This window comes from Myotis yumanensis, unplaced genomic scaffold, assembly GCF_028538775.1.
Source record: "Myotis yumanensis isolate MYYU_CA2020_CCGP unplaced genomic scaffold, mMyoYum1.0.hap1 SCAF_6, whole genome shotgun sequence".
In the NCBI taxonomy this organism is placed as follows: domain Eukaryota; kingdom Metazoa; phylum Chordata; class Mammalia; order Chiroptera; family Vespertilionidae; genus Myotis; species Myotis yumanensis.
In genome coordinates this window covers 64,127,117-64,151,428 of record NW_027223757.1, presented here as the reverse complement: position 1 = coordinate 64,151,428, position 24,312 = coordinate 64,127,117, and the positions used below count along the sequence as shown (strand labels likewise).

General features: G+C 33.5%; 1 protein-coding gene across 49 annotated transcripts in view; it reads left to right on the top strand.

The window, feature by feature from the left end:
• Positions 1–24,312, top strand: part of RIMS1 (regulating synaptic membrane exocytosis 1) — a 413,878-nt gene that overhangs the window by 274,266 nt on the left and 115,300 nt on the right. For 25 of the 49 annotated variants that reach the window (XM_070418244.1, XM_070418245.1, XM_070418242.1 and 22 more), the window contains 10 exons: positions 4,331–4,454; positions 8,484–8,530; positions 11,124–11,236; positions 13,357–13,487; positions 14,052–14,223; positions 14,349–14,502; positions 15,561–15,632; positions 19,891–20,047; positions 20,795–20,920; positions 22,472–22,534. In XM_070418244.1, coding sequence (XP_070274345.1) covers positions 4,331–4,454; positions 8,484–8,530; positions 11,124–11,236; positions 13,357–13,487; positions 14,052–14,223; positions 14,349–14,502; positions 15,561–15,632; positions 19,891–20,047; positions 20,795–20,920; positions 22,472–22,534 — 1,159 coding nt within the window. The remainder of the gene's footprint in view (positions 1–4,330; positions 4,455–8,483; positions 8,531–11,123; positions 11,237–13,356; positions 13,488–14,051; positions 14,224–14,348; positions 14,503–15,560; positions 15,633–19,890; positions 20,048–20,794; positions 20,921–22,471; positions 22,535–24,312) is intronic. The other 24 variants (XM_070418243.1, XM_070418292.1, XM_070418291.1 and 21 more) reach the window with 3 other exon arrangements.

Sequence of the window (24,312 nt, the reverse complement as noted above, 5' to 3'; positions counted from 1 at the left end):
CTAGAATAGAATGGTAAAGCCCTGCCAGGAGGTACAAATAAAGAAGAGAACATTTCTAGGCTATGTTTTTAGTTTTTATACCTTACAATTGTAATTGTTGAAACCTTGAGAAAAATATTCTATAACTTTTGAAGACATTTTTTGTCAATTGATTACGAGGATAAAAGTTCAGCATCGTTTAGATTTTTTATTCAATAGGAACGTGCTATGAATGTGTTATATAGAGAGAAAATTCAAATTGGGTTTATTTTATTTACTATACATACAGCTTTGAATATGTGCAGAGGCAGAGTACACTATTATTTCTTATCAGGGACTAGTTATCCTAATATATAAAAACCCAGGGTCCTTAACGACCGACCCACCGAAGGCTCAACTGAACACTGGAAGTCAGTCTGGCAGTCAGTGCTGGGTTGCTGTGGCGACTTAGCACTGACTGCCACCCGTGCGGGCACAGCAGCCCAGCACTGTCTGTCAGGTGGGCTGCGGATCATGCCTGGAGAGAGGCAGGGTCTGATCTGCAGCCTCCGTGGCAGCTGTTGATCAGCCGTTGCCTCTCTTTTTCTCTCTGGGCTTCACTAGCATCTGTGCCTCCGTTTCTCTCCAGGCCTCTGCAGGGGCTGCTGATCAGGCCCAGAGATAGGCCCGGAGATGCTGACTGGCATAGAAACTGACCAATCAGAACCAAATCTGGGTGAACTGTGAGGAGCCAATGGGTGCCTAGGAGGCAGAGCTTTTGACCCTGACTGATATAGAAAGCGACCAATCAGAGCCAAATCTGGGTGAACTTTGAGGAGCCAATGGCTGCCTAGGAGGCGGAGCTTTTGATGCTGACTGGCATAGAAACCGACTAAAACCAAATTTGGGTGAACTGTGAGGAGCCAATGGCTGCCTAGGAGGCGGGGCTTTTGACGCTGACTGATATAGAAACCAACCAATCAGAACCAAATCTGGGTGAACTGTGAGAAGCCAATGGTTGCCTAGGAGGTGGAGCTTTTGACTCTGACTAGCATAGAAACCGACCAATCAGAACCAAATTGGCTGGCAGGGGAGGGCAGTTGGGGGCCAGATCTGGCCTTCAGGGGAGGGCAATTGGGGGCTAGATCAGGCCAGCAAGGGAGGGCAGTTAGGGGCGATCAGGCAGGCAGGCAGATGCAGTTAGGGGCAATCAGGCAGGCAGGCAGAGAGGTTAAGGGCGATCAGGCAGGCAGGCAGATGCAGTTAGGGGCAATCAGGCAGGCAGGCAGAGAGGTTAAGGGCGATCAGGCAGGCAGGCAGAGAGGTTAGGGGCGATCATACAGGAAGTCAGGTGAGCGGTTAGGAGCCAGCGGTCCCAGATTGCAAGAGGTATGTCCCACAGGGATCGGGCCTAAACCGGCAGTCGGACATCCCCCAAGGGGTCCCCAATTGGAGAAGGTGAGGTGCCGGCTGGGCTGAAGGAACCCACCCCCCCCCCCCCCCGCCCCGCATGAATTGCGTGCACCGAGTACTAGTCATTAAATAACTAACTCAATAAAGAGTGACTGTATCAGCAAATTGAGTCTTTGCTTATATTATGACTCAAAAATAAGCCTTAGAAAGTGTAAGAATCTCTTGTCGACTACTCAAATGTAAGATAACTTTGCACAAATCTGAATATTCAGATCAGATAATAAACATAATGGCTTTTGATTTTGTCTTTGTGTTTTAATGGATCACTTAAGAAAGTCAGCAAAAGGTGTTGTTTTTTTAATTTCATTTATTTAACACCCTTATGTGCCTAGAGCCTGAGAAACTTAAATCTAAAATGATAAAAGCTCAACTTTAGTAATTATAAAACATACTAGTATACTTTCATTTTAAACAATTGATGTATTTTAAAAAAGTATTTTAGTAAATTAGATCACATATTCTGATTGACATTATAATTTAAGAACTATGTTTCCTTCTATTTGCATATAAATATGACTGGTCTGTGAAAATACAGTGCTATGTTTTTTTATTACCATGACTTTTGTTCAACATTTGCAATCTTGTTTTAGTCTTGCCATACATAGCTTTCTCTACTGCAAATGTCCCTCCTAAGTTCATGCACTGTCCTGCTACTGATAGAATCATCAGAAACCCCAAATGGACACGGACACTCTCCTTATAAAGACTCTTCAGTGTCTCCAGTCATGATATGCTCAAATCAAAGCTCAGTGGCTTTGTGCTCTTCTAGCAATTCCATCCACTTCCATTACCTTTCACTCTACCCTCCAGCCATGGCAGTCCACCTGTAGGTCCCTGGCAAGCTGTTTCTGGCCTGTGAGACCTGGTCATCTAGTCTACCTGGTTTCTTTTTTGCTCTTGTGCTCTGCCTGTTGAAGTCCTTTCCATCCTTCAAAACTCATCTAAAGTTCCCTTAATTCTAAAGTGTTTCCTGATATCTCACTCGGGACAGTAACTTATTACTGCCTCCTTAGCAATACCTAGCTCTATTTCTGTTCCTCAGATGAACTGCTATCATTTCATGAAAGGTACTGATTTCTATAATTCTCTCCCTCCAAATTTAAGGACAGATAAAGTCTCTTGTTGCATCTTTGTACCATCATAATCTATGTCCCTGCCTGAACATATTATTCATATATAAATAAATATTGCTAAAGAGACTACTTTCTGGTTGAGGATGTATTGATTTGTAAATAAATAAATGTGTGTACTAAGTTAATTTGATGTTAAAAGTTATGCTCTAGGTTGCTGTCTATAAAGAGGAGAATTTCATAATCCAGTCTTTTGAAAAATGTTGATTGCAGTGCATTACTGGGTAGTAAAATTGATTTAATGGTTTGTATCCATTGTTTTTAAAAAGTGAAATAGAACATAATAGAATAGAAAATAACAGGGTAAGTATGGTTCCAGAAAATATTTTTTCATACACATACACACACATATACATATATACATTCACATAAGGTAAACTTAATTTCTTGTCCAAAAAAATTAGAAGACTCCTGATATATATTTAAATTTGTAATTATTTTATTTCTTTTTTATATGAAGTATATTTATTACCTACTTGATAAACATGTTTAGGGAACTTCTTAGGTCAAACTATTAGAAGTCATTTAACTATTAGTAATAACCGTACTCTTTTACCAAACCAAAGCAGCATCATGTGCTTTTCAAATATTTGGTTTTTACTTTTTGGGTGAAAAAAATTACTTAAAATAGTTATATCAAAACAAAGTTTTCTACTTAAAGACATGCTAGTTAAAAACTAAAAGACTTCATGTTTATGTGTACGATGATATTGATTCATTAGTTCAAAAAATATTTGCTTAGCTACTAAATGTTATAGACACTGAAAACAACAAAATAAAGGAACAAAAAAAATTAAGATGCCTCAAAGTACCATTGAGGCTGAATATTTTAGCTGAGCCTTCCATAATGTATTGAAAGGTACTGGACAGAGAACCCTTTGGGACCTAAAACTTCACTAACTATTTATGAAAATAAATAGTATTTCCCAAATTGTGGTGAAAATTCTGGTTAAAAATAACAAGTTGTTAGCCCATGTACTGTAACATGGAATCACGTACTTTCTTTGATTAATCTTATAATATTTAACAAACTAATGAATACTCAAATTTTTATTATCTTAAGAATATTTTCTAACTTTAATGCTCACAATATATATTATGTATAGAATGTGTGTGTTATGAACATCTGGAAGTGGGTTAACTGTCATGCGAGTTTTTACATCTGCTTGCTTTGTAACTTTGCCATAGCTACCTGCGTTGCCCTGTAGGTATAAATTCAAGTCCTTTCATGCATTTTTATTCTGTTGTGCATCTGGTGAAGACAAAGACGCATGACTTATAATTGGAGAAATCATGCTAACAAACCTTAATTGCAACTTCTACCAAAAATAAAGCAGGATTAATGTAGAGTTTAATAACAATCTTTTACACTTAGAGAAGGCTACATTTATTATATGGAGGGCATGCTGCTAATTATTATTTTTTAATGTTTCCAAATAAGCTATGCTAATTCCATTCCATAGCATGAGATTATTTTTATGTTATTTCTGGTATATTTCAAAAGATGAAGGTAGTTTGTATTATACTGTTTCTAGTGACCAGTAGGATTTATTTGGGGAGAGAAAAAGAAAAAAGAAAAGAAAAGTAAAGAAAAAAGTGTTTAGAATTTAGCTGACATTATATGGAAATCAATTTCTTGAGAGCAGAACCTAGACAGTTAAACTATTTGTATATGTTTTGCATTTCTTTGTTTAAAAAAAAGAGAGAAAAGATAAGAAAAATACACAGAATGTGTAAGGTAAAAAAATACCCTTTTTTTTAAATTCAAGGGGATGAAGTTCTAGAATGGAATGGTAAACCCCTGCCGGGAGCTACAAATGAAGAAGTTTACAACATTATTTTAGAATCAAAATCAGAACCTCAAGTTGAAATTATTGTTTCAAGGCCTATTGGGTAAGGCTAAAAAAACTTACTTCTTAAATTTAGTAAATTACATGTATAGTAGGGTTTTAAAAAGAACTTTATACATTCATACAATACATGCTAACATGGATACTTTTTCTTCAATGATGGGCATACAGTTTAGATTTAAATTTCTTAATTTTTTAAATCTGAACACTGAATTTTCCTCACTACATTTTAGAAGCTTCACAATTTAACAATTGTAATATCAAAAAGTATTGATATGCATTTTTAGACATAAAATATAAAGTACAATATTTTTAATGGTAGATCTGTTTATTTTTAGTAATTCTCATTTAATGAATAATATTTCCTTAAAGAGAGTCACTAACAAACTTATCTTCTTGTGATATTTAAAATAGTAATGATTTCATATGTCTACATGAACTTTTTATTCTACTAAGAATAGAATTTTTTTATATTTTTAAAAAATTAAGCAAGTGTGAAATATTTTAACATTTTAATTGGTCATAATAATTAATATAATATTTTTAAAATGTCAATTTTCAGCATAATTTAATTATCTGCTGGCAGTAAGATAATTTCTATGTCTTTGTGTAGAATTCCTCATAGAGTGAGCTTTTCCTGGCAACCCATAAAGTCTAGAACATTCATTTTGCCAGTTGACATTATTTTGGAAGGCATGTTTAATTGTCTTATTATAATTGGTTTAACATATGAATATATTTTTTGAAACAATTTTCTTTTTTTTCCTATTCCCTAAAATATTATAAGGTCATTAATTAAAGATATTTTATGTTGAATAAGTGCTAACCTTAAATTTTTGTTGTTCTCATGAATATGTCACTGTAAAACATACAAGGAAATATGATTATTCTAATTCTCAAAAGACTGAAAATGTATGATAATATATTCCAAAGAATAATATTAATATATATATATATAAAACTCTAAAATAAAAACAAGCTTATGGCCCATTTTAAGTGGTGATTATTAAGAGTGAACACTTACAAAAGTATTTTACATTTCAATGCAGATTATTTTTAAAAAGAGCTTACTATAATTTATGCTAGTTTTACATAACACCTGTTCTAGTGCTTAGGTAAATATGAGGCTGGAAAAGAGGTAAGTAATTGGAAAATGAATCAAAATATTAAAAAAATTTAAAATCAAGCATGTGCACATTGCCAAATACTTTCAGATATATGATGGTTTCAAATTAGCTAAAATATTTTTGATTCTTAGCAACTTTAAAAAACAAAGACAATTAAAGTAGACTGGAATAACATTTTCATTATTTTATACTTTTGTATGAAAATAATTTCAAAGGTAATAATCCACATAGCCAAAGTCTAAACTGTCACATATATAAAGAATATGGGATATAAAAATATTTATATAAAAATTAAATCTAGTATTACTTTTCCAGGTGATAGAAATATTATTAGACTCCTGAAAAAATAATTCTAGTTATTTAATAACTATGTTTAATGTAGTTTTATAAGTAATTTAAAACTGAAAGTAAATATTTATTCATAGTTTTGTGGCATAATCATTTCAATAATTATCCCAAGTATAATTTACATGCACATTAGTCAATATGGTCTAGCTACAATGGAAAACAGTATGGAGGTTCCTCAAAAAAATTAAAAATAGAGTTACCATATGACCCAGCAATTCCACTTCTGAGTATTATCCAAAGAAATCCAAAACACTAATTTGAAAAGATATATGCACCTCCATGTTAACTGCAAAATTATTTACAATAGCCAAGATATGGAAGCAACCCAGGTGTCCTTCAATAGATGTATAAAGAAGATGTAGTATAGATATACAATGGAATTTTATTCAGCCATAAAAAAGAATGAAATCTTATCATTTGTGTCAACATGGATGGACCTATAGGGTATTATGCTGAGTGAAATAAGTCAGACAGAGAAAGGCAAATACCATATGATTTCACTTATATGTTAAATCTAAAGAACAAAAGAAATGAACAAACAAAATAGAAATAAACTAATAAAGAAAACCAAGTGATGGTCAGGTCACTATGTGGGAGGGAGATTGGGGGGAATGGGTGAAAAAGGTGAAAGGGATTAAGAAAAATAAATTGCATATATATATATATATATATATATACACATATATATGTGTGTGTGTATACACAGGCATACACACACACACTCCTCACAGGGTTGTAACATAGGGAATATAGTCAATAATATATCAGAGTGATCACTTCCTAAGGTATATAAATGTCTAATCTCTATGTTGTATACCTGAAAACAATATAATATTGTATGCCAAGTATAATTGAAGATGAATTTTTAAAAGAGAGATGTAAAATAGTCATTTAAAAAAAAAACAAAAACCCATGGTCTAAGAGACATCAGTCATCTTCACGTAAAGTGACCATTTTTGCCAACCTACCAAGTACAATATGCTTAACCTTTATGCTTAATTGTTATCAAAACTATTCTGCTACATCACTTGTGTGTAGAATTGTGTAAATGTCAATTGGAAATTTATGCCTTGAAAATATTACTGAAGGAGTCAACATTAAATAAATTTTGATTCAAAATCACTTAAAAAGTTTTACAACTTTTTCACAGTTCTTCTTTCACAAACACATAAAATCCAGAGCTTACACCTGGTTTCAGAGTTCCATGTTCTAACTTTCACAATAGCCTTTGAGGTTGAGTTTCAAAGAAGTTATAATATATAAAAAAAATTTCCTGGATTTTTAAAAATTTACTTTTATTTCTCCAATTAAATTTAGAAGAAAGTTGTGGAGGATAAATTGTTGGTTTCTTGCATCTTAGGTATTGCAATTTAGTCTCCTAATTATCATATAAAATATTTATTTTATAAAAATTCTTTATTATACAAATATACATATAATAACATTTATTTATAAAATACATAATACAGGTTATAGTGCCAATTGCAAAAATTGTAGGTGGTTATGAGAATTAATTTGCACAAAAAATGTGAAAATGAGAGGCAGGAAAATAATCAAAAGGAGAAAATTGTTTTTGTTTCTATTCCTCCCCCCTACCCTGAAAGTGCAAAGAAAATCAAATTGAAATTAAATAACAAGGTAAGTGGTTAGAAAATCTTAAATAGTATTTTAATGATTCTCTTAATACTAGCTTACTCCAGTCTGCTTTAATATGTCATGTTAATACTTGCATACTGTTAATCTGGTCCTTACATTAGATACTAAAATATCTTTGGAATACCAGAGGTAAAGTAGTTCCGTATAGCACAATTTCCAAACCAAGCTGGTCCAAGGTTCCTAAGGTCACAGTGGATAATGGACTAAGTTGAGGTTATATTAAATATTTATTCAGAATTATTTGTGAGTGTGACAGGAATGGGTGTTCTCACAAGTCACTTTCTAATCATATCTAAATAACCATCTATTTAGCTGACTTCAGTATAAAGATATGAATCTCAATATAGGGTTATATATGTGTATATTAATTATATATTCACATATATAAAGTATTTTGGCTTTTTTGTTGCAAGCTTGTATCATTTTTAATTTTCAATGCAATTCATCCTTTTCATTTTATTAACTTTGCCCATGATATTCACCATATTATTTTAGTATCAAGAGATGTTTGCATCCCTTTCATTCAGTAAACTCTTTCAGATGTGTTTGTAAAGCATATTACTGATTTGTAAAAGATGTGCCATTTTAATTTTCTAGAATTGAAATAAACTATTACCTTTGACATTTTTTTTTATTTCCAAAACCTGCTGTTTTGGTAGTAAAAATATTGTGGTGATTTTAGCCACAATATTAGTCTTATTGTTGTCATGTTAAAAGTATTTTGCTATTAAATATTAAAAAAATTATTTTTACTGCAGTTTTTATTTTTATGTGGTGTTTGACATTCATGCACATTAGTAATTGCCTTAATAGTGACTCCTGTCCATTTCCACCTATAAAGACCCAAAAGGATTCTTCACACCACTGAAGTAAAATGTGACTGATTGCCTCAGGCAGGTACTGCAGCTAATGGGATTTTCACCCTACACTGTTTCTTTTAGTGACATTCCAAGGATTCCTGAGAGCTCCCACCCTCCCTTGGAATCCAGTGAGTATAAGGAAGATTTCCTTGTTGTTATGATATGTGTTGAATGAAATTGAAGAATAAAGATTTATTGTTTAAAAAAAAAAAAAAAAAAAAAGATTTATTGTTTTCTTTAGTTATTTGATGTAAAATTCTTGGTATTGTTATATTAAAGTTATCTCCAATGATATCAGAAGTTGGCAACCATAATAATCATTGGAAACCCAAAGGTATTCTAAGATTTTTTTCTTTTTCTAATCTGTGTGTGTGTGTGTCTACAAAAATCTTTATTGGCAATACGCTTCTGAATCATAAAAGTTAGGATCCCTCATAGAGCTCAGTTATTATACCTGTGATAGTTCTATTTACTTTACTGTACCAAATGCATACCATCATGTTATGCATACCTGCTAGAGATGAGACCAGATTTGGTTTTGAGCTTTCTGATAACCAGTATACAAATGGAAATGGAATAAAACTGCATAATTTATAGAGTTGATACTCTTTAAGAATTAGCTGCTGTAATAATAAAAACAAACTGATTATTAGAAGTACCGATGTTCTTGTACTGAGACCCCCAAAAATATTATCTTAAGGAAACTTGATAAAAGGGACATAGTAACAAAGAATATTACAGCACAGTTTCTTATAGTTAAATGTCTTTGGCAGGCACAGAATGATGCTTTGTGGCTTAAATTAGACTTTATTTATAGGATAGAAAAAAAATTGTGTGGATAGCAAATTATCAGGCAATGGTCCATGAATAGTGTTTCATCAATAAAGCTAAGCTCTGAATGGCTGTGGGTTCAAGGTTATACTTACTGGAGTAAAAGCATTATATAGACATTCTATACTGCTGGTTGTGTCAGGGTACACTTAAACAGTGAGTTGGGACTAGAGCAGTGATGGCAAACCTTTTGATCTCAGCGTGCCAGCATTTTGAAAAACCCTAACTTAACTCTGGTGCCGTGTCACATATAGAAATTTTTTGATATTTGCAACCATAGTAAAACAAAGATTTATATTTTTGATATTTATTTTATATATTTAAATGCCATTTAACAAAGAAAAGTCAACCAAAAAAATGAGTTCGCGTGTCACCTCTGACACACATGTCATAGGTTCGCCATCACTAAACTAGAGAATTTTCATTTGAAAAAGGGGGGAAAAGGGCCTCATGGAATGGCTGAGTGGAAAGCCAGCCACCTCCACAATAAGGGGAAGCAAGTCACTTGTGGTGTATCATAGAGACAGCATTCTCAGACTTTCAAGAGATTCATTTGTAAGAGCTAAACTAGGATAGATGGTAAATCTTATTTTAAAACAGTGATAAATTCCAGGCTTAGATGTACTCATAAATTATATATGCATTCATTTAAATTTAATTAAGGATAGTTCAAAACAGATGATCCTTTAGCCAAGATAATTGACATAACGGGTACTATCTTTCTCATTAAAAGTGTGAAGCCTTTTGCCTATATGTGAGATTATGCAAGAGCCTAAACTCTACCCTCTAAAAAATGTAGAAAATCCATACTTACAAATTGAAGGAAATAAAATATTTGATTATATCCATTTTATTACCTGTAAAATAGGCGGTTAATCAAAGAAGATGGCATAAGTTTCTACAACTAATTGAAAGTAGGTTCGGCTGTTATTATTGGTATTTAATTTTGTTTTATATAAATAACATGAATTTAACATTTTATAAAACTACTAGGGGCCCAGTGCACAAATTCGTGCACCTGGAAAAAGAACTGTGGGCTGTGAGGTTGCTGTGGGAACAGGGGCGGGTCTCAGCCCATCCTCTGCACCCCCGCCCGGCCCCTCCCACTGCAGCCCCAGGTCCCCTGTCTGCCTGCAGTCCCACCCCTGCCACTGCTGTTCGCTCCCACACACTGATGGCGCTGGTCCCACTTGCACCCGCTGACAACTCGGAACAATTAGGGCCGGCGCCAGCAGCGGGTGCAAGTGGGGATGGCGCTGTCAGTGGGTGCGAGCAGCAGCTGCTGCCCCTGATCGCCCCTCAGGAGCAGCAGGAGGTGGAGAAACCCTCAGGGGCGATCAGGGCCAGCAGTCGCTGCTCGCACCCGCTGATGGCTCTGAGCCATCAGGACTGGCACCGGTCACCAGCAGCGGGTGCGAGCGGCGGCTCCAGCGCCGGCAGTGGGTATAAGCGGGTGCGAGAGGCAGCTGCTTGCCCTGATTGCCCCTCAGGACTGAGGGGAAGTGGAGACCTTGAGGTGTGATCAGGGTCAGCAGCCGCAGCTGGCAGCTGCTGCCGGCAGTGGGTGGGAGCTCTAGGTGGGACTGCAGCACACGGAAGCAAAGAATTTTCAGTAACCACCAGAGGCTCGCCCTGATGACAGAGACCGGCGCCCCGCCTTGGTCTGGTGCCCGTGCTCACCTGCTCTACCATCCTGCCGTGGCTGACTCCCACCATGTTCTGTGCGTGCACCCTGGTGGTCAGTGCACGTCATAGAGACCAGTTGTTTGGTTCTTCAGTTGTTCTGCCATTCGGTCTATTTGCATATTAGGGTTTTATATAGATTTATCCCCACACATATGGTACAAATATACTACTGAAAATTACTTAGTTTTGTTTTTCTCATTTTAGGTTCAAGTTCTTTTGAATCTCAGAAGATGGAAAGGCCTTCCATTTCTGTTATTTCTCCAACAAGTCCTGGAGCTCTAAAAGATGCCCCGCAAGTCTTACCAGGACAACTTTCTGTATGTATTTTTTATACATGGTGAAGACCATTAGTATTTGCTCACTGTTCTGAGTCTATCTTAAAAAATGTATGGCTTTTTTTAAAGCTCATGGTATATTCATAGTCACTTAGTAACACCATAGTCAACATCAATGCATCTTTCATGCATTTTTTAGATCATTCCTTTGTTTATATATTCATTTGGAAATATTTATTGAGTGCTTATAATGTGCCAGATGTTCTGAACATTAAATGATAAATAACCTAAGTAAATATAATATCCATTACAGTTATACAAAAGTTTCTGAAGTAAGTAGTTGGTTAGACATAATAAACTCAGCAAATTATGTGTCATTTACTTAAAACCTTATGAGCCTGGAGACAGAAATATTTACATTTAAAAGCATTATTTTTAACTTCTTAAGACATTTGGTGAAACTCATTATGCTGATATCACCCTGAAAAAGCTATAATTTTCCTCACTGTTGCCTTATCTATGACCCAGGAAAAGCTGGATCAAGAAACTATGGCTAACTTAGGAAAACTCCCATCTTTGTAGATTATGGTAGAATATTGGACATTTGTATAAATAACTAAAATAAAATGTTGCTTTAAATTATTCTATAAATATTAGTTGATCTTTTTCTTTGTTATAAAATATGGATTTCTGTAATCTGTTTTTGCCACTCTCCTCTTGGTTTTAATTAAAGAAGATAACTGTAAGCTTGCTGTTATTTTAAAACCTTTCTTAGTCTTAACTTGATATATTGAATATCTTTGTTGAGTCTTTTATGTTTATTTTAGTTTCCCTGCCATCCTTTTATTTTCATTGTATGTGTAAATCTCTCATATACTCCACCTGTATTTTGAGAGGAATAAAAATTCATTTTAGTTTTATGAAAAACACATCTCTGTGATTAACTGGGAACAGAGATATGAATTCATATAGATCCGTGTTTAAATCATTAATCTGCCCCTTACTGTGAAAAAACAATCCCATGGTAAATTAGCTTATCTGCTTGTAATGACTCTTAAATATGTTTCAGTATATACCCATTAAACAATTACATTTTTATTTAACCATAAAACTAAAACTGACATAAAAATTTTTAAAACAAAATTAAAGTTAACATTGTCTACTGCCAACACAAATACTGTATTGGCTGCCAAAGTCTTGGTTCTTAGGAGTCTAACAATAGCTCAGTGTGTCATTTTCCTATTTTTCTTTATTCAAACTATCATGAAATCTTAGGAGAAATATCATTATTGGGCCTTCATTTATTCTGAAGTCATCATTTATGTATATATCCCTTTGTTCTTTTCCCCTTCTCTCAAGAAAATTAACCTATAATAGTTTAATTATAAAAATTAAATGAGACAAAACAGAAAACAGCAGTAACTGGTGTAAAATAGACCTACAGTAAATGTGTTTCCTGATCTCCCAACTCTCTTGTACATATTGTTCCAAATATGAAATCTCATTTTAATTCATCTACATATGGTACTATAAAACACATTTAGGCACACTATAATTATTAAGCACTTATAATCACCAGCCATTTTCATTTGTCATTTAAAAACAAGAATAGCCCTGGACAGGTGGCTAGGTTGGTTGGAGCATCTTTCCATACAACCAAAAAGTTGTGGTTTTGATTCCTGGTCAGGTCGCATACCTCGGTCAGGGGTTCCATCCCCAGTCGAGCACGTATGGGAGACAACTGATCAATATTTATCTCTCACATCCATGTTTCTCTCTCTTCCTTCCTCTCTCTCTAAAATATCAATAAAATTAAGAAAGACATAACCCCCGGTGAGGATTAAAAACCCCCACAAGGATAATAATTTTAAAGTCCACTACTTCCCTTTATTTTTTATAAAATGTTTATCATTAGTTTATTTTCATAGCATGATATGATATAAGAGAATATAACACTGCAGGTCTACCAGTTGTAAGTCATGTTTAAAATGCATGAAGAGAAAAGTCAAGTTCTAAGTGGTTATGCCTTCAAATTGGTATTCTTTTTCAAAAATAATATATACAATCAAATTAAAAATGTTTCTTAAAAATAATTTTAGTATTCTTTTGTAAAATTATAGCTCATTATTTTTACAAATAATTTCTTCCTTCATTGCTGTTAGGTGAAGCTGTGGTATGATAAAGTGGGACACCAGCTGATTGTAAATGTTCTGCAAGCAACAGATCTACCTTCCAGGGTAGACGGGCGGCCCAGGAATCCCTATGTAAAAATGTATTTTCTTCCAGATAGAAGGTAGTGAATAATTTTAGAAAAAAATATGCAAAAATCTTTACTAACAGGAAAGGCAGAATTTCCTTTCTTGGATATAGTTTTACTTATTTTGTAAAGCTTTATGGAGATAAAGTTGTTATGCTAAAAATTGCACATATTTAATGTGTACATTTGATGAGTGTGGACATTTGCATACACCTGTGATATAGTTTTAAAATTTAATAGATATTTATCTGAGCGAATGAAGTACATTATCTCTTAAAAGCAAAGCCCTCAAACCTTGTATTTTTTTAAAAAATAATCTTCCAAGTTTTAAGTTTTTCTATTACCTTAATTATATACATGTTAGTCTTTGATAGCTACACATCATTTAAAATATACCTCTGTATGTGTTTACCTATAATCATAACTACTGCTTACATTGTAGTTAAAATGAGAATAGCATTAATCTCTACAGTATTTTTAGATTTTTTTATATTAAAAGAAATGAATTAAACCCCAATAGCAATATCACATGTAACTACAGTAGGTGGCAGCATATACTTGTTTTTGCTCTTTCATTTACAAAACATACTTATTTTTCAGTGATAAAAGTAAGAGGAGGACCAAAACCGTAAAGAAAGTACTAGAACCAAAATGGAATCAAACTTTTGTCTATTCACATGTACATCGTAGAGATTTTAGAGAACGAATGTTAGAAATAACTGTGTGGGATCAACCACGAGTGCAAGAAGAAGAGAGCGAATTTCTCGGAGAGGTGATGTATACTGTAAAGATTCAAGTCAAACGCTTATTCAAGTGTTTGTGATATGCATTGCTTATGATTGCCTCTTAGATTATGTTTGGTAAATGTGCTTGCTTAATTTGAGAATGCCCTTGCAGATCCTCATAGAATTGGAGACAGCACTTTTAGACGATGAACCACATTGGTATAAACTGCAGACACATGATGAATCTTCACTACCTCTGCCTCAGCCATCACCTTTCATGCCAAGGCGACACATTCATGGAGAAAGCTCCAGCAAAAAACTACAAAGTAGGTTAAAGTTCTTTTTAGTTACCAGAATTAATTATGTTGTAATGAGATTAAATTTCAAGATATTTTCTCAAATGCCTGTTAGAGATCAGAGTATTGGAAAAGTATTCATTTATGTAAAGAGACCTGGCAAAACTATTTTCTACATTTTCCCACTGAATATGATATATACATAACAGAGTAATTCCAGAGCTGAAAGTTGAACACTCTGAATTGTAATTCTTTGCCCAGTACTGATTCAGTTGTTGATTGGTTAGGTGATAGAGTGATTTTTGTTATTATTAATGGATTGCTATATATTAGCGGCAACCTCTTAATAAGTTTAAAGTTCCTAGGTATTTTTAGTATTACTATTCCTAAAAAATTAAAATAAACATATAAACTTTGTTGTTTTGCAACCAGTGATTGGGAAAAACTATTTTTTCTGGGCATCTCCATTAAATTTGAATTATGACTAAATCTCTCATTCAATAATTGAAACATAGATGCTTCTCTTTGGTAATGTAGAACCAAATTGTTTGCCTCATATAATTAAATATTTCATGCTAGTGCTTCTGTGATCAAGCATTTCCTCAATATTAATATTTAATGCAGTATAATGGCTAGTTCTGAAGGCTAACCATGCATATTTTATAACGGGCCCTGATGTCCTTGCAATAATATGAGCTCAGTGGAGCTCCATCCATGAAAGGTCTCTTTGAACCTTTCCACTCAGCCTCATCCTCCTCGAACTGCAGAGGAGGACACCTCACTGGATAGAAAACAGTGTATGCACTTTGCAGTAGGCTTTTAGCATAACGCCTGCACTAAAGAATAAATTGAAAAGTCAAAATCTTATTCTATGAAGTCCCCTCCCTTCAATGATTTTATGGAGGAAATACCTAGAAAATGTTATCCTTGGAGAACAAACGTTACTTTAAAAATCTGCTCATTGTTTACTTCCAAAAGTATTTAGTAGTAATATAATTAGCTGGAATTTTAAAGGACTGTGACCATGTCATTTACATTTCATAAACCAACAAGACACAGAGGTATCTGTTTGCCTTACTGTTGTGCAGGATCTCAGCGAATCAGTGATAGCGACATCTCAGATTATGAGGTGGATGATGGTATTGGAGTAGTGCCTCCAGGTGCGTGGGTGACGAGCATGAGCCTGTGTCACTGTGTGACTGTGCTTGTTTTCACTGTCAATCTCCAGATGTCTTCGGGATACTGAACTGGAGATATAGCACAGATAAATCAGTGTTATATTATTCCATGGTGACTTGTGTTCCAAATTACTACGAACATTTACAATTGACTAGCCACTATTCATTAAGGTCCCCACTTTTTTTAACTTAGGTTCTTTCTTGCAAGCATGGCTAGCTAGGCTTAAATCATTATTTCACAATGCTGTGAGCATAACTGAAAAAAAAATTCATTGTGAAAGGATATGGTTAATTTTCTTTTTAAAAATCCATTTTCTTATGTTTTATCTTGTATATCTATGATTTCCCTTCTTCAGTTTTGAAAATAATGTAGCCGTCCATGGAATATATTGAGAAAGGTGCATGGCAGAATTTAAAGCTGCATGTGGCATGGCTTAACTTCTAATGCTTTTGTGATGTGTTTACCTCTAATTATAACTAGAATGTGAATTTATGTTTTAAAATAGGGAAATGCTTTAGAAAGATTCCTTTTAAGTCAATTTTTTGTTGTATAAGTCAGAAAATTTTTTTATGGCATTGTGGAATTCAAATCTGTTTTTCATCTGACTATTGTCAGAAAGTGAGTAAAATCAAGTAATAAAGGATTATTTTCTTAGCACTAGTCCTGTACTATTTCCTCGATTCACTAATAAAAAGTAAGAAAATATAAAAATAAGAAGATATTAAAGAAACAATCTTGGATCATATAAATAAGAATTATTAAAGGCTTTTCTTTTGGACAATGTTGACATATAACCCCTTAATTTATGTAATTTCTCAAATACAGATGCACTTAATTTGAGGGTGATAGTTTTGGCAAAGTTAACAGACAGATTCCACACTAGTGACTAAATTCACAATTTGGAGAGATACATACAACTTCATTAAAACTAAGAGAAAATTATAGAGTTCTCTAAAATTAGATCTCAGTTGCTTTCATAATTCAGAGAAAATACAGTATTTAATCACTGTATTAACGAAAAATATCTCTAAAAACCATAAAGCTAGTGGTGTACACATCTACATGCCTAGTTATCACTCTTGATTATCAGACCATCAATGAGAATTTAAAATAATCTTGGATAAAAGTTGGCAACATTTAATATTTTATGCACCGATGGGGTCCCTTGGCCTGGCCTGTGGAGATTGGGCCGAAACCAGCAGTCTGACATCCCCTGAGGGAACCCAGATTGTGAGAGGGTGCAGGCCAGGCCAAGGGACCCCACTGGTGCACAAATCTGTGCACCGGGACTCTAGTATAAATATAATTTACTTCTGTGGATGATTCTCACATTTACTCAGCTAAAAATTTTGTATATTTTATGCTGAGGCAGGATAGTAAATGACTTAATAAATGGCCAATTTAATAAATGTTAAAGGGAGAGTTCCTTCTTCTTTCCCTGAAAGATTCCATGGACAACAGCCAAAATGGGCGTTAGGGGACCCACTAAAGTGCTTGGGTACCACCAAAGAACACTGAATTCTAAATATACTTATATTCCATAATGAAACATGCCATGTCATGATGTTCGTAACTTCTAAATTATCATTTCAAATATTCATTTTTATTTAACATTTAAAATTCAATGAGGGAAACTTTTCATGGAATATAACTAATAAATTACATTAACAATAATTAATATTTTATGGTACAGAGGTCTCTTTATAAATTAATAAAGGAGTAATGAAATTTATTTATATTTGCAGGTGTACTCTTTATTGCTCCAAAATAAGTATGTGGTACCTCCTAAAGACTATGTGTGGCAAATAGAATATAGCAACCCACTCAGTGCTATACTAGTACATACATGTTAAAGAAGAAAGATGAGCATATGTAACATAAGGGCAAGAAGCTAAAATACGGTCAAATGATAAGTTAATGAAAAGTGTGTCGACACATTCTCATATAGAGGTTGATTACAAACGCATTTCCTAGCATTCAACATAAGGAGAAATCTATTTAGATATAGATACCAATTCTACATGTTTTTTCCCCATATATTTTTAAAAATGCATTCACAAAATCTATCACAGCCACCCCTTAAACTTTCTACTGCCTTGGCTTTTCTTAGAACCAGAGTTCAGTGCTTTTGTTTGGTGCTTTGATACCTTTCTCCACTGAGGGAATCTAAGGCTCTAAAAGAAGTTGAGGCCTACAGAACTACATCTTATTGACTGTATAGTTATCATAATGTTATTTTTATTTAAAATAAGTAATTTTAGCAGCATAAGGAAAGTACAAATAACCATATACATAGTGCCCTAATCTGAGGCAAGATATCCTGCAACCTCAACTTTTCAGAGCATTAGGCAAATTCAGAAAATGGAGAAAACCTCTAACTTCTAATTTTCAGCCAGCTGAAACATTGAACTATGAATAAAATAGCAATTCTCTTCCACCTTTTTCTGAAGGTAGAGTACATGTTGTCAGTCACAAATTAAACATAATAAGAAAATCAAAATGTTTTGTAAAAAGCAGATAAGAACTACGTATGCATATTAGAATAGGATTAAAAAAAAAGACATTAATTTCTATATAAAGACAAAGAACCCAAGCCAAAAATTAATTGTACCCTTTTAACAAGAGCAAGATATCCAAATCTCTGAGTTATTCATAATAATTATTCCAAATTAGAAAGTTCTACTTATATGCCTGAATATTTATTGAACTTTTGAAATGGTGCTCTCAATTCAATATTGAGCCTCCATAATTGTTGTGTAATTGATACCAAATGTTATTAAAAGATACCGAAAGTTAATTTAAAATGTTTAACCAATTTAGACTTTGGACTAAATAACTTTAAAAACAGCCATCATTTTTTATAATATGCTGCAGAATAATTTCATTAACTGAAAATTGGTCTCTTTTCTAATTACAGTTTATATATCTGAACAACAATAAAGAAACTTTTATGCATGAAACTCAAAATAATAGCTTAATTGCTGTTATTTTAATTATAAAATGAAAATATATGAAATTATAATGTTTATAGTTATATTATTCGGTTGTTATACTGATATGTTTAGAGTGACAAAAATGGTTGAGCTTCTTTGGTCTCAATATTGACAAATTACACTTTATAAAATGTTAAAGACCTAACTTCTCAGTTAAGCTCAATAAAAATATCATATAATCACAAGAACATAAACTGTTAAAGAATTTTAGTCTTCCTTTAATAATGATGTTCCATGGTATATGGGAGTTATTAATAACTAAGTGAACAACAGTTTAGACTGCCCAATTAAATGTAGTGTTTTCATGGTTCATGGACATTTTATGTAGTTGTAAATATAATTATTTTTCTTTGGCCAGAGAATTTAATATTTCACTTTTAATAAAAAGAAACAGTGACCCTGTTAAAAAATGTAACTAACCTGCTACTATAGATTTGAGATACTTTTTATCTTAAAATTAGAGATAATATAAACAGAGAATGACTTTTAGAATTTATTTTTAATTGAAATTATATTAACTGTATTAATTATGTTACTACTAACACATTTGTTGGATAATTTCAAATGTCTGGGGTAGATTTGATGATTGCTTCTTTTGGAGAGTTAATTCTCTCTGTGTTATTGTCATAGTCATCTCCACCAATACACTATTTTCATTTGAAATTTGCAATATTATCTGTGGTTTGCAAAATTCATAATAAGTATTTGTAATAGTGAAGATCTGCTACTCTTCTTTGTTAATTAAAATTGGAATGAAATTATTTCCATTTACTTATTAGTGAAGTCATCTGAAACTCAATTAAAATAATTTGGAAGAAAAATTTAAATAATATTTAAAGAGACACCAAATTTCTAAGCATTGACTTGTATATTAACTCTGGTTTACTGTCAAGTTCTTGATTTGTGTTGCAATAACATTACTAACTCATTCATTCTTTACGTTAAAATAGTATACCAACTCATTATAATGTCTGAGGCATCAACTGTCATATTTATTTATACTCAGTAGCTTCATGGTACTTTTGAACCAAACTATAACCTTTTCTTATGCATGTATCTGTTACACTCTTTGTACATACACTTAATAGTTTTGAAGATATGGGTAATAGTACTGATTGCATGTCATTTATTTTAACATGTCATCTATTTTAACATGTCAGTGGCTCTCTTAGATATAATTTGCTATCTCCACATTAACATTTACATTATAAAATACTGACTCATTTTTTGTGTGTACTCTTGCCAGTAGGTTATAGGTCTAGCGCTAGAGAAAGTAAATCTACAACATTAACTGTGCCAGAACAGCAAAGAACAACTCATCACCGCTCACGCTCAGTATCTCCTCATCGCGGCGATGATCAGGGAAGGCCGCGTTCACGTTTACCAAATGTGCCATTACAGAGGTAGGCTGGGAGACGGGCTCCGTGTTCCTGACAGTACGTTTTTATTATAACACTATAAACTACCACAGGCTTCTGTCTGAAATGAAATCATGGTTTGGGAAATCAAGTTATTTTTTTTCCAGTCAATTGTAGTCAAAATGCCTTCTTATTCATGGCCCAAAGTTCTATTCTTTCATCTCAACATTCTGTTCTGTGCAACATTCTGCTCATTAATCTCAAGAAATTTCTCAAGGAGTGGAAGAAGTTTATGTCCCAAGCACTGTTTTTGAATAATTATCTTGTATTCTGCTTGCCAGTTGTCTCTTCTGTTATGAGAAATCATGTGGTAATGAATGAGACCTGTGGAGAAAAGTGGCAAAGATAATGAGATTAAGAGGAGGAATATATTTTTTTAGAAATTTAGGATTGTCTTTTTGAAGTACATTAAATACTTGGAAAAGTGTATAAGTTATAAGTAATATATTGCTTTATTTCCTCTGACCCTGGCTGAAATTTTAATCAAGTAAGCAGATAAAATTATGGGCTTTTTGATAGAATTGCGAAAGAAGGTTGGAAAAACAGAGCATTCATAGAGAAGAAGTGTCTTTATAAGTCACTGATGAAATAGTTATTTGGTTATGATCCCAGTGCTTTTCTAGCTATGTCAGTTGTTTGCCAACTATTGTCAATTCTTCCCGGTTAGTCTGCCTGCCTGATTTGGGAAGATGATCCACTTTGATGCATATGGATTTTTTGTAATCATTTTAGGAGTTTAGATGAAATTCATCCAACAAGAAGGTCACGTTCTCCAACCAGACACCATGATGCCTCTAGAAGTCCAGTTGATCACAGATCCAGAGATGTGGATAGTCAGTATTTATCTGAACAAGACAGGTATTTGTTTAAATTATGATCACAACATTATACATTTTTTGCTCTGTTTTAATGTATGGTTGATATCTTGGCATAGTACATTAGAGAGTAAAAGTAATTCATCACTCAAAATTGAACTTTTCTCACTTGGCTAATATTAGATTGTCATAATATAGGCAATGTTTAAAAAAATAAAGATGCTATGTTTAGCTATTTTCTAATGTACAATTTATTGTTGATTTAGCCTAGATCATAGAAGTGAGCCCACAAAAGCAATCTTCAAATATCTTATATTTTGTTGATTGTAGCCTTTGGGTTGTTTTTACGTAATTATAAAATTATGTATTTTATATTATTAAAATTTTTAGTTGCGGTCATCTGAAGGATAGATAACATTGCAGAGTTTCTGTGAGGACATCAATAATAATATTTTTATATACCTACTTTTTATAAAATATATTTCCATAAAATGTCTATAAAGTAGAAAATATTGAGGTGGATTCTTATGAAAAAATATATCCTGGACATAATTACTAAAAATCTGCATTGTGACTCTACATACCCACAGACTTACTTTCCAAACTGACCATACCTGTAATAATATGCCTGACCACAAGCTCAGGATAGGATTTAAGGTTTTATAATACCCACATTATTGAATATTCTCTTCTGTCTTTTTGAAATGGAGAAACTTTCAGGGAGGAGTAGGGGGGATGATAGCAATGCTAAATGGTTGACTTTTTTGCCATGTAATCAAGGATACAGAACTCAGGTAGAGCTTCTTACCTCCCTAATTGTCATCCTACTGTGGGAAGAGGTGCATGACCTTCAGAGGGAGAAGTTATATTGACTACTGGGACAGGAGCTGCTCTGAGAAATAGGATTCCACACTGCTCAGCTTGAGTTGGGTTGAGTTGAATGAGGGCCTCTTTGTCTACAATCACTGAGACCACCATGAATGTAGGTGAGGAGGGAGAAAAAGGACTTCTTGCCCAGGGCATTCAATAGAGTTGAATTAACTTGAATGTATAAAAAGTATCAAGTTTAAAATGGAATAGTCCTATTTTAATATACTCTTGGTTTGCTAAGGCGAAACATAATATGTAATACTGTATTTTCAGTGGCTATAAAAGCCGACAAAACTATCATGATTTTAGTTGCTTAAAAGAAATAAGAAAAAAAATTAAGGTTCCCATTATTATGAGAAAGACCAAGTTTATAGGCCTTTCAAAAGTTATTAAAATAATCCAAATGTCTAGCATTGGACATAGATTTCTGTGTCTTATTTCAGGAAGGCTTGGTTTTGTTTTGTTTTTATATTCTGTAAGATCACTTTGAAATACAATTGCAAATCAGCAACAGCTAGGACTTTGACCATAATGTTTGTACTTTATTGTTTAAATTTTTTAAAATACTGTCATGTTTTATTTAACTTCTCAAGCAAGTATGCTAGTGCAGACAATCTGGTTTCTTCCCTTTTCATGTTTTCATCGGCATACCATTGGCATATCCCATGTCATTTAATGCCTCATAATTTATCTGTTTCACTCACCACCCATCCTGTCTGTGCAGTGAGCTTCTTATGCTGCCCAGAGCAAAACGAGGACGAAGTGCAGAATGCCTACATACTACCAGGTAAATACAGGGATTTGGTAATGCTAACTGTGTGTGATGACTCTCTTTCCATTCTACTATTCTTCCGTCTTTTCCCTAGTGGTACATAACATTATTTTCCCAAGTATTCAAAATTTGTTTCGTTTTATATGGAGGTTGTGGAAAAGCTTCCAAATATATTTTAATTCTGATTCAGGCAGTCGACTTTTCTATTTGTATACTCAAAAATACAGAGACTGGTGAGCCTCTGCAGAACTGTTTACACATTCCTTAAACTGAGGAACCAATTTCTGCAATTAAAATCCTAAGTGCTCACTGTGCGCAGCCCCACCCCAACACACACACCTGTCTAGTCACAAGAGGTCTGATCTACTGTGCATGGCACTGTTACTGTTTTCATGATTATAAGTTTGCCTTTTCTTTTAGCCTTTTTAAATTTCCTTTTAAACAATCTACTATTGTTTATATTTTGTTTGCCGTTCATAAAACCTTTACCAGTTTATTTTTATTTTATTTTTTTGTGTAATTTTTCTATTTTTGTGATTTATGTGCACTTTGAGAAAAATTGATCGTGTTGATTGTTTACAGTTTTTAATTGCTGAGCTTCAACTTCCTTCTTGATAAAGAGAGGATGTCTGACTTGCTAAACAAGGAAAATAACCTTTATTTAGTATCAAGCACAGTGTTAAGTATTTAATGTACTTTATCTCAATTCCCTGACAGTAACTATGTGATATTATTATTCTCATTTACAGATAAGGAAAGATGATAAGAAAGTTTAATTTGATAAGGAACAGAGCAAGAATTCAAAAACAGGTCTATTCAACATTTTCTACTAAATTCGTTTTTCCAAAAATATGTTCTGAGAAATTAGTCCTGTGTGATGTTCCACTAATAAAAGTGTTTTACTCAGACAGATTTTGGAAACATTGCAAATTAAAGCCCCTCCCTGGAGATTTAATATGCACAGCACATTAAAGTCATGTACTAAAGAAATTTCTCATTGTTTAAGCCATTTTTCCTTACATCACTTAACCATCAAACTCTTTTTCATAAAATAAATTCTCAGAAAGTAATGCTGAGCAGAAAATACTGTGGCTGCCTGACTGTACTAGATACTTTATACCTGTGATCTCATTTAATTCTCACAGCATCCCGTAGAAAAAGGCTTAACCACTTGACCTGAATTATCCAGGTTAACAACCAATAAGTGGCAAAGCCATGGCGGTAACTTATACCTTCATACTGTAAATTGTATGCTGTTTTCCATTCATCGTCCCATCCTATGCTGATCCCTGTTCCTGAAAAAATGACTTTTGAATCAATTGATTAGAAGTTATATAGCATCCTGTTACTAAGGATAGCTGCCTAAGGTTAGGAGTTGAAGACTATTGTCTGTAAAGAGACAGAATTGTTAGTTACAGTAAAATTTGTCTTCAGTTTGTGCTCAAACATTGTACTCAAATATATTTTTAAACTGACGCTTTAAGAGTTTTCCTTGGATTCAACCATTAGTATACACATGGCTAAACCAGTGGGGTGTTTGATGTTATGATGTGCTCAGCAAATGCTATTCCGTTCTCTATTATCATACCTTAATGTAAGCCAAAATGGACTTTCACAGTGAGCAATTTATTAAATTATCAAAAAATTAATCGATTAACAACCTAGTTTGCTCTTGGTGGTATAGATAGTTCAGAAGCCCTCATTGATTTTAAAGTAATTCAGATAAAGTTTGGCCTTGTTTTGGTCATTTTTTGCTGCATGAGATTTCATATTCTGATTTGCATCTAATGCCC